The sequence below is a fragment of the Muntiacus reevesi genome, chromosome 4 (assembly GCF_963930625.1).
Source record: "Muntiacus reevesi chromosome 4, mMunRee1.1, whole genome shotgun sequence".
NCBI classification, from domain to species: Eukaryota; Metazoa; Chordata; class Mammalia; order Artiodactyla; family Cervidae; genus Muntiacus; species Muntiacus reevesi.
This window is the reverse complement of record NC_089252.1, coordinates 7,598,691-7,613,566: the sequence shown is the minus strand read 5'-3', so window position 1 is coordinate 7,613,566 and position 14,876 is coordinate 7,598,691. Positions and strand designations below refer to the sequence as shown.

At 39.7% G+C, this 14,876-nt stretch overlaps 1 protein-coding gene across 1 annotated transcript in view; it reads left to right on the top strand.

The window, feature by feature from the left end:
• Window positions 1–14,876, top strand: part of DOK6 (docking protein 6) — a 394,048-nt gene that overhangs the window by 301,938 nt on the left and 77,234 nt on the right. Inside the window, exon 6 of the mRNA XM_065935112.1 lies at window positions 5,098–5,236. Within this exon, the coding sequence (XP_065791184.1) occupies window positions 5,098–5,236 (139 nt within the window). The remainder of the gene's footprint in view (window positions 1–5,097; window positions 5,237–14,876) is intronic.

Sequence of the window (14,876 nt, the reverse complement as noted above, 5' to 3'; positions counted from 1 at the left end):
TCATCCAGCCTGGCATTTTGCATGATGTACTCTGCATATAAGTAAAATAAGCAGGGTGACAATACAGCCTTGATGTACTCCTTTCCCGATTTGGAACCAGTCTGTTGTTCCATGTCCAGTTCTAACTGTTGTTTCTTTATCTACATACAGATTTCTCAGGAGGCAGGTCAGGTGGTCTTGTACTCCCGTCTCTTGAAGAATTTTCCAGTTTGTTGTCATCCACACAGTCAAAGGCATTGGTGTAGTCAATAAAGCAGAAGTAGATGTTTTTCTGGAACTCTTCTTGCTTTTTTGATCATTAAATGGATGTTGACAGGTTGATCTCTGGTTCCTCTGCCTTTTCTAAATCCAACTTAAACATCTGGAAATTCACAGTTCATGTATGGTTGAAACCTGGCTTGGAGAATTTTGAGTATTACTTTGCTAGCATGTGAGATGAGTGCAATTGTGTGGTAGTTTGAATATTCTTTGGCATTGCCCTTCTTTGGGATTGGAATGAAAATGGACCTTTTCCAGTCCTGTGGCCACTGCTGAGTTTTCCAAATTTTCTGGCATATTGAATGCAGCACTTTCACAGCATTATCTTTTAAGATTTGAAATAGCTCAACTGGAATTCCATCACCTCCACTAGATTTATTCATAGTGATGCTTCCTAAGGCCCTCTTGACTTCGCATTCCAGGATGTCTGGCTCTAGTTGAATGATCAGACCATCCTGGTTATCTGTGTCATGACAATCTTTTTTGTCTAGTTCTTCTATGTATTCTTGCCACCTCTTTTTAATATCTTCTGCCTCTGTTAGGTCCACACCATTTCTGTCCCTTATTGTATGCATATTTGCAAGAAATGTTCCCTTGGTGTCTCTAATTTTCTTGACACGATCTCTAGTCTTTCTCATTGTATTGTTTTCCCCTATTTCTTTGCATTGATCACTGAGGAAGGCTTTCTTCTCTCTCCTTGCTATTCTTTGGAACTCTACATTCAAATGGGTATATCTTTCCTTTTCTCCTCTGCCTTTCACTTCTCTTTTTTTGGCAGCTATTTGTAAGGTCTCCTCAGACAACCATTTTGCCTTTTTGCATTTCTTTTTCTTAGGGATGGTCTTGATCACTGCCTCCTGTACAGTGTCATGAACCTCTGTCCATAGTTCTTCAGGCACTCTGTCTATCAGATCTAATCCCTTGAATTTATTTGTCAGTTCCACTGTATAATCGTAAGTAATTTGATTTAGGTCTTACCTGAATGGTCTAGTGGTTTTCTCTACTTTCTTCAATTGAAGTCTGAATTTTGCAATAGGGAGTTCATGATCTGAGCCACAGTCAGTTCCCAGTCTTGTTTTTGCTGACTATATAGAGCTTCTCCATCTTTGTCTGCAAAGAATATAATCAGTCTGATTCCAGCATTGACCATCTGGTGATGTCCATGTGTACAGTCTTCTCTTTTGTTGCTGGAAGAGGAGGTTTGCTGTGACCAGTGAATTCTCTTGTCAAAACTCTTTTAGCCTTTCCCCCTGCTTCATTCTGTACTCCAAGGTCAAATTTGCCTGTTAATTGCAGTTATCTCTTGACTTACTGCCTTTGCATTTCAGTCCTGTATAATGAAAAAGACATCTTTTTTGGGTGTTAGTTCTAGAAGATCCTAAGGGTCTTCATAGAACCGTTCAACTTCAGCTTCTTCAGCATTGCTGGTTGGGGCATAGACTTGGATTACCGTGATCTTGAATGGTTTGCCTTGGAAATGAACAGAGATCATTCTGTCGTTTTTGAGGTTGCATCCAAGTACTGCATTTTGGACTCTTTTGTTGACTATGTGGGCTACTCCGCTATCTTAGTTCTTCCCAAATTATGGAAAGTGTTCTTTTATGCTTTTTGTCCATTTTGTCATACTTCTTCCTTTCTTTCAAGTCCACATGTCACAGTCTTAAACTGCGCAATTATCACCCCTAATTTTTCCTCTTATGGGTTCCAAGTATCATCCCCCACTCCCTTGAATGACATGGTGACCTATGGAAAGAGTCCTATAAGCCAGTATTTTTCAAACTATAATGTGTGTGCAAAGTATATTGTCACAATGCAAGTTCTGATTGGCTTGTTTTTATCAAGCTTCGTGAGCTACTTGTATATTTTAGAGATTAATCTTTTGTCCATTGCTTCATTTGCAGATATTTTCTCCCATTCTGAAGGCTGTCATCTTGTTTATGATTTCCTTTGCTGTGCAAAAAGCTTTTAAGTTTAATTAGGTCCTATTTGTTTATTTTTGTTTTTGTTTTCATTACTCTAGGAATTGGGTCATAAAAGATCTTTCTGTGGCTTATGTCAAAGAGTGTTTTTCTTGTGTTTTCCTCTAAGAGTTTTATAGTGTCTGGTCTTACATTTACATCTTTAAACCATTTTGAGTTTATTTGTGTGTATAGTGTTAGATACATGTCTTTTACATGCAACTGTCCAGATTTCCCAGCACCTCTTATTAAAGAGGCTCTCTTTTCTCCATTGTATCTTCTTGCATCCTTTGTCATAGCAATTATACTCCAACTTAAAAAAATAAAATAAAAATGTCAAAATGCAGGTTCCACTTCAGCACTCTGGACAGCTCCCAGTGTTGCTGGTCAGGGGACCGCGTTGAGGATCAAGGCATTGGTCATCACAGTGATTTCATCTCTCATCTTGTCCTCTCTAGCACTGGCTTGCTACCACAAAACTTTTTAGACGTATAAGAAAAAAATATCTGTTGCTTACCACTCCCAAGAGTACATGTTTTAAATAATAACTAGGAAAAACCTAAACTGTTTATTCCAACACTGCTGACAGAAGTCATAAATCTGAGCCAATTGTACTAAAGAAGTGTAATTTCAGCTTGGCTTTGGGTACCTATGTTGAGAAAACAGAATCTTATACCCAAAAGTTCTCTGTTTTTTTAAGCCAGTGTGTTCTAATTCCTGGTTTCTTGACCAATGGATGAAATTTTTATTTCAGAAGTTGGGGGGAAAAAATACAATCCCTTCTGTATGCCTTCAGACACCCCTGCTAGGCATAGTTAAGTCCCAGGAAGTGGTGAAGGGTTAGACCTGTGCATCTCAGTGACTGGGTATAAAATAACAATTTGTATCTTCCTTATCTGATTTCCAAAGGCTAATAAGCAGTGTTTTTCCAGCGACAATGAACAAAACTCAACCTCAGATGAGGTGGGCTCACCGCTCATCAATGGTTTGCCTGCTCTTCCTGTTGGAGCTCTTTACTCCTCAGAATCAACAAAGAAAACTCATTTGTTTCACTTTGTGAAAACTCTTCATTTTTCCCTCAGACTTTCCATTTCACGCTGTGTGAATTTTATTAAGATCTCTTTCACAGAAGCTAAGTGCTGGCTCTATGGGGCCCTAAGGGCTGGCAGTTGCAGCCTCTGTAATTTCTAAAGCCTCTTGAGACATTTCTTTTCTTCTGAAACTCCTCGGAGAATCACAGAGAAGAATCTAAAATCTTTTTGCTGCTGGAAGATGGGGGTTGGCCTCATGAGTATTTCATGCAAATCTTTTGGTGTTACAGCCCAAAAACAACAACATGGCCATCCTGTTAATATCTAGTCTATGAATGGGAACATCATATTGATTCTCAGTGCCTCTTTCTGAAGGCTGCCAACTATTTTTAAAAGCTGGTTTAAAATATTAATTATTTTTTTAATTTTAGAATTAGTCTTTATTAATAAAATATATCCATAATCTTGCTGCCTGAGCAACTGTCAGTAGTTTTATTGCAAGAAAAAATTGTTTTAAAGGTGCATGAGTGCTAAGCCATTTCAGTCATGTCCTACTCTTTGCGACATGAGGGACTAGAGCCCACCAGGCTCCTCTCTCCATGTGATTTCCCAGCCAAGAATACTGGAGTGGGTTGCCACTTCCTCTTCCAGGGGATCTTCCTGACCCAGGGATCAAACTCGTGTCTCTTAAGTCTCCTGCATTGGCAAGTGGGTTCTTTACCACTAGCACCACCTAGGAAACCCCATTTTAAAAAGTAATCATAGTTAAATAATAGAAAAGGAATTTGTATTCTGATTTTTTTCCTCTTGAATTTACACTGTAAGAATTTTAGGGAGTTCCCTGGTGGCCAGGTGGTTAGGATTCTGTGCTTTCACTGCTGTGGTCCAAGTTGAATCTCTGGTTAGGGAACTAAGATCTCACAAGCCATAAGGCATGGCCAAAAGAAGAAATAGAGTTTCAGTGTTGTTACATGCTTTCATAAATGACATGATAATAGCTTTGTAATAGTCCATCAGATAAAAATATTATATTTAAACCAACAGATTCTCTGTGGTGGATATTGAGATTAGTTTCATATTTTCTCTATGATGAAAATAATAATAACCAACATTTTTGAGCACTTAATACATGCTAAATGACACTAAAAATATTGTATCATCTCTTAACTGTCATAATGATCTTATGACATGTGTATTATAATTTTTTCCTGCTGGAGATGTTGAAAGGAGGGTTGGCTTGCTCAAGGTCACAGTGCTGGTAAGTGGCTGAGCGAAGGTTCAAACAAATATTCTTATATCCATGTTGAGTCTCCTCTCTGCCATGTTGTCTCTTAGTATATACTGAGATTTACGTAAGGATTCTTCAGTTTGAATAAAAGCTTCAACCTATGTATGCAGATCCTTAAAGTCTGCTCCTTGGTTCCTGCTGCAATGAGTATAAAGTTGCTGATTTTCATTCTTAAGATTTCAAGAGCTATCAAGTCATAGGAGATAGTGCTATGATATCAATGCGAAGGTTCTTAAAGCAACAATTTGTTTTTATTCTTTAAATATTGGTAAGACGTGCACTGTCATAACTGAAATTGCTTTTACACTGCTGTGAACACTTCATCTTTAAAATTACAAATGTGCGTGGATATTCACCCTGAGTTTCACTCTCATGCACCATTTATAGGCGCATTGGTTGGTTAATTGGCTGGCTGGCTGGTTGGTTGGTTGGTTTGGTCCAGGATGAATCTGTTTCACTCATGCCTGTGTGGGTCAAGGTGGAGGGGATTACAGGGCGAGGAGAACTGTTACGCACTTGAGCACATGAAGACCCATCTCTTTCCCTGTCTCTGTTCTCACAGAATGTGTGACACAGGAGAAGGACTGTTCACTTTTCAAACAAGGGAAGGAGAAATGATCTATCAGAAGGTCCATTCTGCGACACTGGCCATAGCTGAGCAGCATGAGAGATTAATGCTAGAAATGGAGCAGAAGGCCCGGGTAAGGCCCCTTCCTTGGTAACCTAACAGCTTGGAAATGAATGTCACTGAGCGCCAATGCGCATCATGTATATGTGGGTCCATTCAGGACAGCGCCCCAGTGTCCACCCCCACCCCGGCCCTGAGAGCCTGTCCCAATTACCGAACCTCATCTCTCGAATATTCTGTTCAGTGTATGACAAAGCAGCTGTTTGTGGCCGCTGCAGGGAGCCATGCACTTTGTGTATATACCTGTGACCTGTTGCCATGGTTACCTGAAGAGGGATGGCGAGCTCGGAGAGTCAGACAGGGAGCGGCGCCCTCTGCATATCTCCACACGTAGCCGGACAATCAGAGATGCGAGTGTGGACCCACAATAACGAGGAAAACAGGTTTCTACCAGAAAGCGTGCCATTTTTCTTTCTGTCTTTGTATTTATTTTAGATTCTCTGAAACTCCTAGCTCTTTCTGTCCATGTTTCAGAGCCAATACTAAAATGTTTGCAGAAGGCGCTTATACAGTTTACCAGGTGTCTTTTATCCTGTCCTGGGACTATACTGTAGTTTCAAGGTCAAGCTTAGAAATAATTTCATAAAGAATCTGAAATAGCAAATTTTACAAGTATCTGAAAAACAGTATAAGCTTTACTACTAACTTCTTTGAAAAGCAAACAAAAGAATTATTATTGGTCATTGCTCATCAAAAGAGATCAATTTTGTCTTTCTGCAGAATTTATAGGGGTGCATTAGAACCCATCTATGAGAGGACAAAAGTGGAGTTTTGAGAAATAGGTGGGTCACTACCCAGAAAAATACTCATAATTCTATTCCATTAAAAGACCATGGGGCTTTCTATCTAGTATTATTTTATTTGGACTTTAAAAAATCTCAAGTACATAATAACTTGAAATGTAAAATTATCTTTTAAATGTAAGAAGACAAAGTGGTTTAAGGAATGATTTTACATTATTCTTAATATATTTCAAATTTTGTCAATACTACATACACATTTTGTCTCTCTATCCAAGATATGGTTTAAAGAGCCTTCCTAATATCTAAGGGTGGCAAATGCAAATCAGGCTTCCATTTGGCCTTCAGTGGGAGGTGAATGAGTAGCTGGAACATAAAGAGGATTATTAATATGAGACTAAGGGATTAATTGATGAAGCACCATCAGGATGTTGGTAGGATTTAGTCTTGAGAAAGATTTGGGTTAAATTTAAGTTATTTTAACAGTTATCTAATTAATACGACCTTTTTCTAATGGCTTAAATTGGAAGAAAAAAATGTAACTACCAAATTTCAAATTATTTGAGAAACTTACACAGTCATTATCAGACCATATTTACAATATGCTGGAGTTCAAATGAACAACTGTGATGTCATTTGCTATTAGTCAGCAGGCATAGTTCTTTACTTCTAGTTGTTCTGAGCAGGCAAAATGCTTATAAGTAGAGGCGCTTAGACAGTTTTTTCATGAAGGAGAATCCAGGAGCTCTTTCAAGCAATCGTAATTGTCTTCGGTAAGGACAGCCCTCAGTGTGCTGGCTTCCCATTCTGGTTCTGCTCACGGGCTGTGTAATCTTGAGCAGCTCATTTAACCTCTAAATATTTCATTTTCCTCTGTCTGTAAAATGGGGACATAATCGTTCTACTTATTTGGTTGTAATGAGGTATCTGTGCATTAATACCTATGAAGTGCTGAGAACAGACCTGGCACACAAGAGGTACCGTGAAAGGTTCATGATGATGGTGATGATGTGGAGTAATTTTAAGATCTGCAATGATGGTGAAGACATGATATTTTTATTCCCAGCTGTAGCTAAGTAATATGTTCGTCCCTTTCAAGTACACCTGACAAGCCTGTACCAAAAGAATTGCAACACCAAATTTGATTCACCTTTGCCATTGATGCAGTTGTATTTTGTCTTATCCTGTGCCACTGAGAAGCAAGTCCAGGGAAGAGGAGGGAGGCTATTGCTGTAACGGGGATGGTGCAGATGGTCCACTGACTGAGCTCTCAGGCAGGGGAAGCCAGGATTGGGGTACACTGTAGATCTGGGTGCTCGGAGATGGAAGGGGAGGGGGACAGATATTAAAACAGCAGGCTTGGGACTTCTTCAGTCATCCAGTGGCTTAAACCGGGTGAAAAAGTGTGACTACCAACTTTCAAATTATTTGAGAACGCAGGGGAAATTATGAAAGCCACATATTTAAACAATGGTACCTCTTGAATTTGTTTCCGTTTCACAGAGGTCATAAATTAGATAAAACACTCCAAGTTCTTCTAATTCTGTTGTCAAAAACGACGGTATTCCACTTTGCATGTGCAACAATTTCAAGGAAAGTTTTCATTGTTTCGGTGATACCAGCCATTCATCAGAAAACACCTCAACAGTGCTTGTGTGGCTCTGCCCGTGGAGGGAGAGTGGAGGCTGACCTCATCATCAACAAGACCTCAAAGGCCCTGAAATAATTTAATTTTGTATTTCAATGGATCTGTTACACACATACACACACAATACTACACACACAAACACAAATAATATAAAAGAAATTTCTTGTTTTAAATTTGCTTTGTATATTCTTAAGCTTTACAAGTGCTATGAAATGTACACAGGGAAGGAGCTGATGAGAAAATATAAATGGAATTTTTTTTTCATTTATTTTTATTAGTTGGAGGCTGATTACTTTACAATATTGTAGTGGTTTTTGTCATACATTGACTTGAATATAAATGGAATTTTTAAAACAGGTTTTTCCTGATAGCTTATCAAAAAATAAGGAAAGAAAGAGGGATTGTCATTAGTCATTTCAAGCTTCGTAACAATGTCAGTGATTTAAAAGCAAAGAACCCCCCATAACAAAAATTACAGTTTGTCCTTTAAAAACATAGTGTCTGGAATGCTCCTATTCTCAGTCATTCTTGCTTCCTGATCACCTGAAAAGCTCTGGGCACAATTTAAGGACAAACAGCATCAGTTACTGAAATACGAGCAAGATAGCAAACCATGTGTGATGCCTAAAAAACACCACTGGTAGGACTTAAAGGCACTGCTGTCCAAAACTGTCACTTCTATGGTCTTCCTAAGCTCCAGTGGATGGAGAAAAACAGCAAGAGTCTCACATAGAATGTCCTTCCTAGAAAACAAATAGTTTTCTTTCACTAAGATCTATCATTTTACTTGCTCTTGTTACCAGAAATAAAAGCAAGTTAAAGTCACACATTTAACAAACTAGAAAGTTTTACTGTTCCCCAAACAGTAAGCCTTTTGAACAGCAAGCATTTAAAGACAAATGATCTTATTTCCCTTTTATAATGTAAGATGAAAAGAAATTTCTGGTGAGGAGGCAGCAGTGTCTGCCTCTCCAGCCACCCCATTAGCACGTAGTAGGCCTGCCTTGGAGGAGGACAATGGAGAGGGGAGAACAAAGCTGGTTTCATGTACAACTGACTTAGACTGCAACTCAAAGTTAGTGTATTTGCCCTTCCAGATTTATACATGATCACAGATCTTACCCAAGTATTGACTGCTACCAGCCTATGAAATAGTTCTTGTCTAAGTAGCTGTATGACCAAGGAAATGCTATTCCATGGCATGAATTCCAAGATGGGTTTCTTTTTCACAGTTTAATGTCTCTCAAGTCAGATGAGAGTTAACGGTTTAATTAGCAGCACTGTTCTTTCCTAGTGCTCCATAAAATCATGTGTCTTTCTAATGATGGCATCCTAGAGTGTATAAAATACCATAATACTTGTCATAAGTATTCTGAAGACTCTAAACTGTTAATCCCAACTGTCACTAAATTCTATCTTTCAATTTCTTTCAAGTCCCTGCTTAATAAGGCGAGGAGTACCATGTGCCCATTTATGAATTTTGAAGAAATAAGCAAGCTTCCAGAATGGGACCTATCCTGCGCAGTTTGGCTTTCTTTTGAGTGACAGCATTCTTCATACCCTCATTTTACGTGAATCTCTGTCAGCTATGGGGGGAAAAAAAATTGTTCTCCCATACTGAAAAGATGAAGAATTTGGAAGCAAAATAATCTTATGAGCTACAGACAGGAAAATGTTAACATTTTTCCAATCTCTTTTCTAGGTTTACTCATAGAAGGTTATGAAATTCTATAAATTGTTTAAATGAGTGATTTATGATGGCAAACGGTATGTTACAATCAAAATATAGGAATATCTGCTTATGAATTCCTTCTTCAAAGTTCTATTCCTGACTCTCTTGCTCAGTATTATCAATTATTAACCAGCAGACAAGAGCCTTCATTATTACTGACAGTGACCGGTTCCCTGCTGGGAAATGCTATTTGCATTTTTGTGAAGTTTTCTTTTACTGATTGGCCGACACTGATTAAACTAACACAAGCTCAGTTAGAACAAATTATTATAGTTGATAACTAACGTGGGCCCATGTTCCTGATGTTTCAGAACACTAAAGGAAAATTAGTTTCTAAACAAAAACAAAGAAAATACTAATTTCTATCTGCAATAAATACACAAATGAGATGGAAATGACAGGAAGGCAGTATATAATTTTTCTAATACATCGTGCTGAGACATAGCATGATGGTCAAAATTTTATTTAGATTGTGTTTTTTTTCTCCTTGGAAGTTGCTGTGACTCTAGATGTCACTTCAAAAAATGTATTATATATCATATATATGTATGTAACATATAATCAACTTGATTACAATTCATAAGGTATAAGGAAAATTAATGTCTAACATTTAAAAGTTCAACTGTGTTTAAAAGACACAATTTTGTTTCTTTTATTTATATTGCTAGAATAGAACAATAGTAGGGAAATCTACAAAAATCATTCTTTTTTCATTTCTTTAAACTATAGTAGTCTTACTTATTCAGAGGCATACAATCTACTCTTGGCAATTATAGGAGTGTCGTTGTTTCATAAATGAGTCGTGTCCAACTCTTTTCGACCCTGGGGACTGTAGCCCACCAGGCTCCTCTGTCTGTGGAATTCTCCAGGCAAGAATACTGGAGTGGGTTGCCATTTCCTTCTCCAGATCTTTACAACGCAGGGATCGAACCCGAGTCTCCTGCTTGGCAGGCAGATTCTTTACCACTGAACCACCAGGAAAGCCCCAATTACAAGAGCAATTTCCTTAACAGAGAGAGAAAAAAAAAAAACAGATTTCAAAAGTCAGTCAAAATGATTCAGCATGCAAACATATATGACATATATGCATACAACCCAAAGAATCAGACTGACTCCTCTTTGCAACAATGCTGTAAAATGGGTGTGGGGGAGTAGGCCAGTAGGGGCAGTCTGAAATCTAAGAAATTGATGTAAGAATTGCATGAGAAGACCATTAAGGCTACACTTAAAGAATGTGAGCCTAGTTGTCAATCCCTGGATGCACACGCACGATGCGGAAGCCGCACAGCATGCTGGGTAACCAGGGAGGTTCCAGGGAAAGACCAGCAGAGCCGTGTGACCGCCTGCAAGTCACTTACGTTCCTCTCCTTAAAAGAAGGAAGAAGGAGCAAGAGCACCCACTTCAGAGGGCTAGACTGCCACCTGGTCCTTAGTAAAAGCTCAGTAATTATGAGGTAATTCATAACACGGCAAAAGGAAAACCTTTCATTTTAAATGGGTAAAATTTTATAACCACCACTAAAGTTTATCCCAGAATTCACTATATGCATACACTGGAAATTAATTACATACACATATTACAGCCTCTGTATACCTCAAAATCAAATGACAGCAAAACTTCTATTTAAAACACCTATGAAATTTAATGTTTAATTAATCTTTTAATTTAATGTATTCATCATATTCCTTAGATTCAAAGGTTAGCTCTGTAAATGTATCTGCTTACAGATGATAGATAGATAAAGAATATATATTCTTAAAAGCATTACTGGGACTTCCCTGGTGGGCCTGTGATTAAGACTGTGAGCTTCCACTGCAGGAGCGCGGATCCCATCCCTGGTTGGGGAACTAAGATCTCATGTGCTGCATGGCATGGCCTAGAAATAAACAGATAAAATAAAACAACAACAAAAAAATGCCATCAAAAAAAAAAAAGGAGGCAAAAGATGCAAGCTGATAAACATTGAAAAAGAAAAAAACTTTACTGCGTACAGATTAGAGTGGCATTCAAAGTATTTATGTAGATGTTTGTAATAATTTCTGATGTTATTCCAAAGCCCAGCTTTTTTCTCGCACTCTGCGGAAGTATTTTGGTCAATACATGGTTTAAAGTATGTAATAATGACATCTATTCTGTTTCAAGTTAATGAAAATACTATCCCACAAAGTCCAATTTTAAACGTCACCTAACAGCTTCCAATTCATGACTATATAAACTACATTTTATTTGTGAGTCTGCTACAAACTCAGCAAGGTACCTTCTATTTTTTTTCCCAGTTATGTTGAATAAAATGGAAGATTAAGAGTGAGTGTCCCCTATTGAGAATTAAGTCTGTGAGAAACCAATCATCCATAAACCTTCTAACTTCAGAGGACTGTCTGAACGAATCCAAACAGTGCCAAGCCTGGCTGGTGTACGGTCTCCTGGGCTTCGATTTCTGTGCAGCTTTCGAGTTTCATGAGCTCTTTTCCAAAAACAAATAAAACTAACTGTTCTTGAGGGAGTGCGCCGGTGTTAAGCTTTTCCTTATGAAGCAGCATGTTTTTTTCTTACGCTAACATGCGTGTCCCACGTCACATGAACACTCGGCCCCACCACCTGGATTTCTGCCCTGTGTCTCATCTACACGGTTTCCCCACCCATTCCTCTTGTCTCAGACAAACCAGGGACTGGCTGGCACATCTGCCCGTATGAAGCACGTTTTAATTCTCTTCATCATACAGAGAAGCTGTGCCTTTTTGAAAACTGGTTTTCTCGGGGTGAATGCCCAGTAGTGGGCTTGCTGGGTCATTCGGTAGCTTTATGTCTAGTATTTTAAGGATCCTCCAGAGTGGCCATATCAGTGTACATTCCTACCAACCATGCAAGACGGTTTTCCATTTATCTCCACATCCTCTCCAGCATTTATTGTTTGTCATCTTTTGATGATGACCATTTTCATGGGTATGAGGTGATACCTCATTGTAGTTTTGATTTGCAGTTCTCAAATAATGAGCGATGTTGAACATCTTTTTTGTGTGTGCTGGCCATCTGTATGTCTTTGTTGGAGAAACGTCTGTTTAGGTCTTACACCCATTTTTTTATTGGGTCGTGTGTTTCTGATAAGCTGCATGTCTATGGACTTACACATACAGCAGGGCAAGGAGAGGGTGGGATGAGTTTTTTTGCTTCTGTTGAGCTCTTAGATCGGTGATCTTTACTGAGCACTTTGGACATGAGTGTGCTTTTCATACTAAAAGCGTCGTCTTGTAAGATATTTACAGCAACACTGAAAGCACATTACATATGTCTTATCTTTAATTTAGAGATAAGGAAAAATTGAATCTTGGGGAAAAAAAAAGTTTACGTACCTTACCTGAAGTCAAATGGCTAGGCAGCTGTGGTGTTGATCTTTGATAACAAGTTGCGGACCACAAAGCCAGTAGACTTAGCTCTGAGCCTCTGCCACACAAATTGTGGTCTTTTATTTCTGAACATAGGAGAGAGGTGCTCACGTTCCGCATCAGTCCAGTGGAATTGACCCAACTGGTGTAATTCTCATCTTACCTGCCTTTTGAATAGGAAGTTTCCAATCAATTATTTTACAATGAACTGTGGTAAAGAGGAAAGGATGTCATGGGCTCCGAGCTCCAGAGGCATCGCCCACTGGCTGTGACACCATGAACAAGTCCCATGACCCCCCAGAGCCCCATCTCCCTTGTCTGTAAAAGTCAGATGGCACATTTGTTGATAATTTATGTGGATATTAAAGGAGATAACCTATGAAACCAGTTTGCATAGGTCAAGGCACATAGAGAATGACTCCTAACTGCTCATCTGTAAATGGTAACTTGTCTCCCAGTCATAGAGATTTGTGTCTCAAGTGCTAATATGATTTTTAAAATTCTAGGCAATAATTAGGGAGAGGCAGCACAAAAGGAAAATTTATATTTAACAGTTTTTTTAAAAATACACATGAATTTTATGTAGGTGAACACAAATTAGCATTAGGTTTTATCACAAAGGCTGGCGGGGTCCCAGAACAGCGAAGGGAAATTGCAGAAGGCAGTGGCGTAAGCTGGATAATATTGTTAGTAAAATGGGAAGAGGTGCTGGGAGCGTGTGCGTTCACAAAAATCACATCAGTGGTCAGGCCCTTCCTGCTGCTTCTTGGCAGCAAAACTCCTCTCAAAACACAAGGCTATGTTGTCATTCGTGCGGGAGGAAGCTCGCCTTCCCATGAGAGATCAGCGTATGAACAGGATAAAGAGCAGTGGACTCAGAAGTCAGGAGGACTGTTTTCTGTTGGGGATTCTGCACTCAGGATTTTACCTCGAGCAAATCCCTGAATTTTCCTGGACTTGGATTTTCTATCTGTAAGATGAAAATGGTTGGACTTTCTAGGAGTCAGACCTCGATTTAATGGCCTGTGGACGCAGTGAGCCAGGGCTTCCTCAGCCCACGGCAGCCTCAGAACAGTGAGGTTCACCTGGTGACTCAGAACACGGGAGCCAAGAAACTGCTCCCAGGGAGGGTCTTAAAGGGTGTGCCTGAAACGGTGTCACAGTGCCGGCCCTCATCAGCCAGAGCAGTCACCAGCCAGCCAGGTGTGAAAGGCTGGAACCCAGAGCCCTGCTTCTGAAGGCAGGCTCTCCAATAATCTGCAGTGGTCTTCAGTCCTCCACGGCCTTTCTGGAACCCAGATGTTCTGGCTTCTCCCTAACAGCCCAGGTGGCGCTAGTGGTAAAGAACCCACCTGTCAGTGCCGGAGACTTAAGAAGCAGGGGTTCAATCCCTGGGCCGGGAAGATCCCTTGGAGAAGTGCATAGCAACCCACTCAAGTATTCTTGCCTGGGGAATCCCATGGATGGAAAAGCCCGGTGGGTCACAGTCCATGGGATTGCAGAGTCGGATATGACTGAAGCACTTGAAAGTGAAAGTGTTAGTCGCTCAGCTGTGTCCGACTCTTTGGGACCCCACGGACTGTAGCCTGCCAGGTTCCTCCATCCATGGATTTTTCAGACAAGAATATTGGAGTGGGTTGCCATTCCCTTCTCCAGGGGATCTTCCCGACCCAGGGATCGAACCCGGGTCTCCCGCATAGCAGGCAGATTCTTTACCATTTGAGCCACCAGGGAAGCCCGTGGGGTCACAAAGAGTCGGACACGCAGTGGGTGTCAGTGTGGTAGTATACTCATTTCATAGTAAAAAAAGAAAAATTTTGAAATAGAGAAAATTTTGAAAAGTTGGCTCCAGTGTTGCTATGTTTGAAGCCATCCTTTAAAAAAAGAAAAAGACCTTCAAGAGAGTTAGACTCTCAGATACACCAAGTAGGGCACTTCTGTGGCAAGACACAGCAGTTCTAGAAATGCCTCACTATTAAAAAGTGAAATCGAACAAATACGTTCAAGTCCTATGGCTTCATCTTTAGTTAAAACTTAAAAGCCTCCTAGTTTTATGTGGCTTTAAGGGCCTATCATTAACTTATCATATCAGGAACTCTGGACAGCACCTTCTCGGAAGGGCAGCGACTCTGGATGCAGACACACGAGC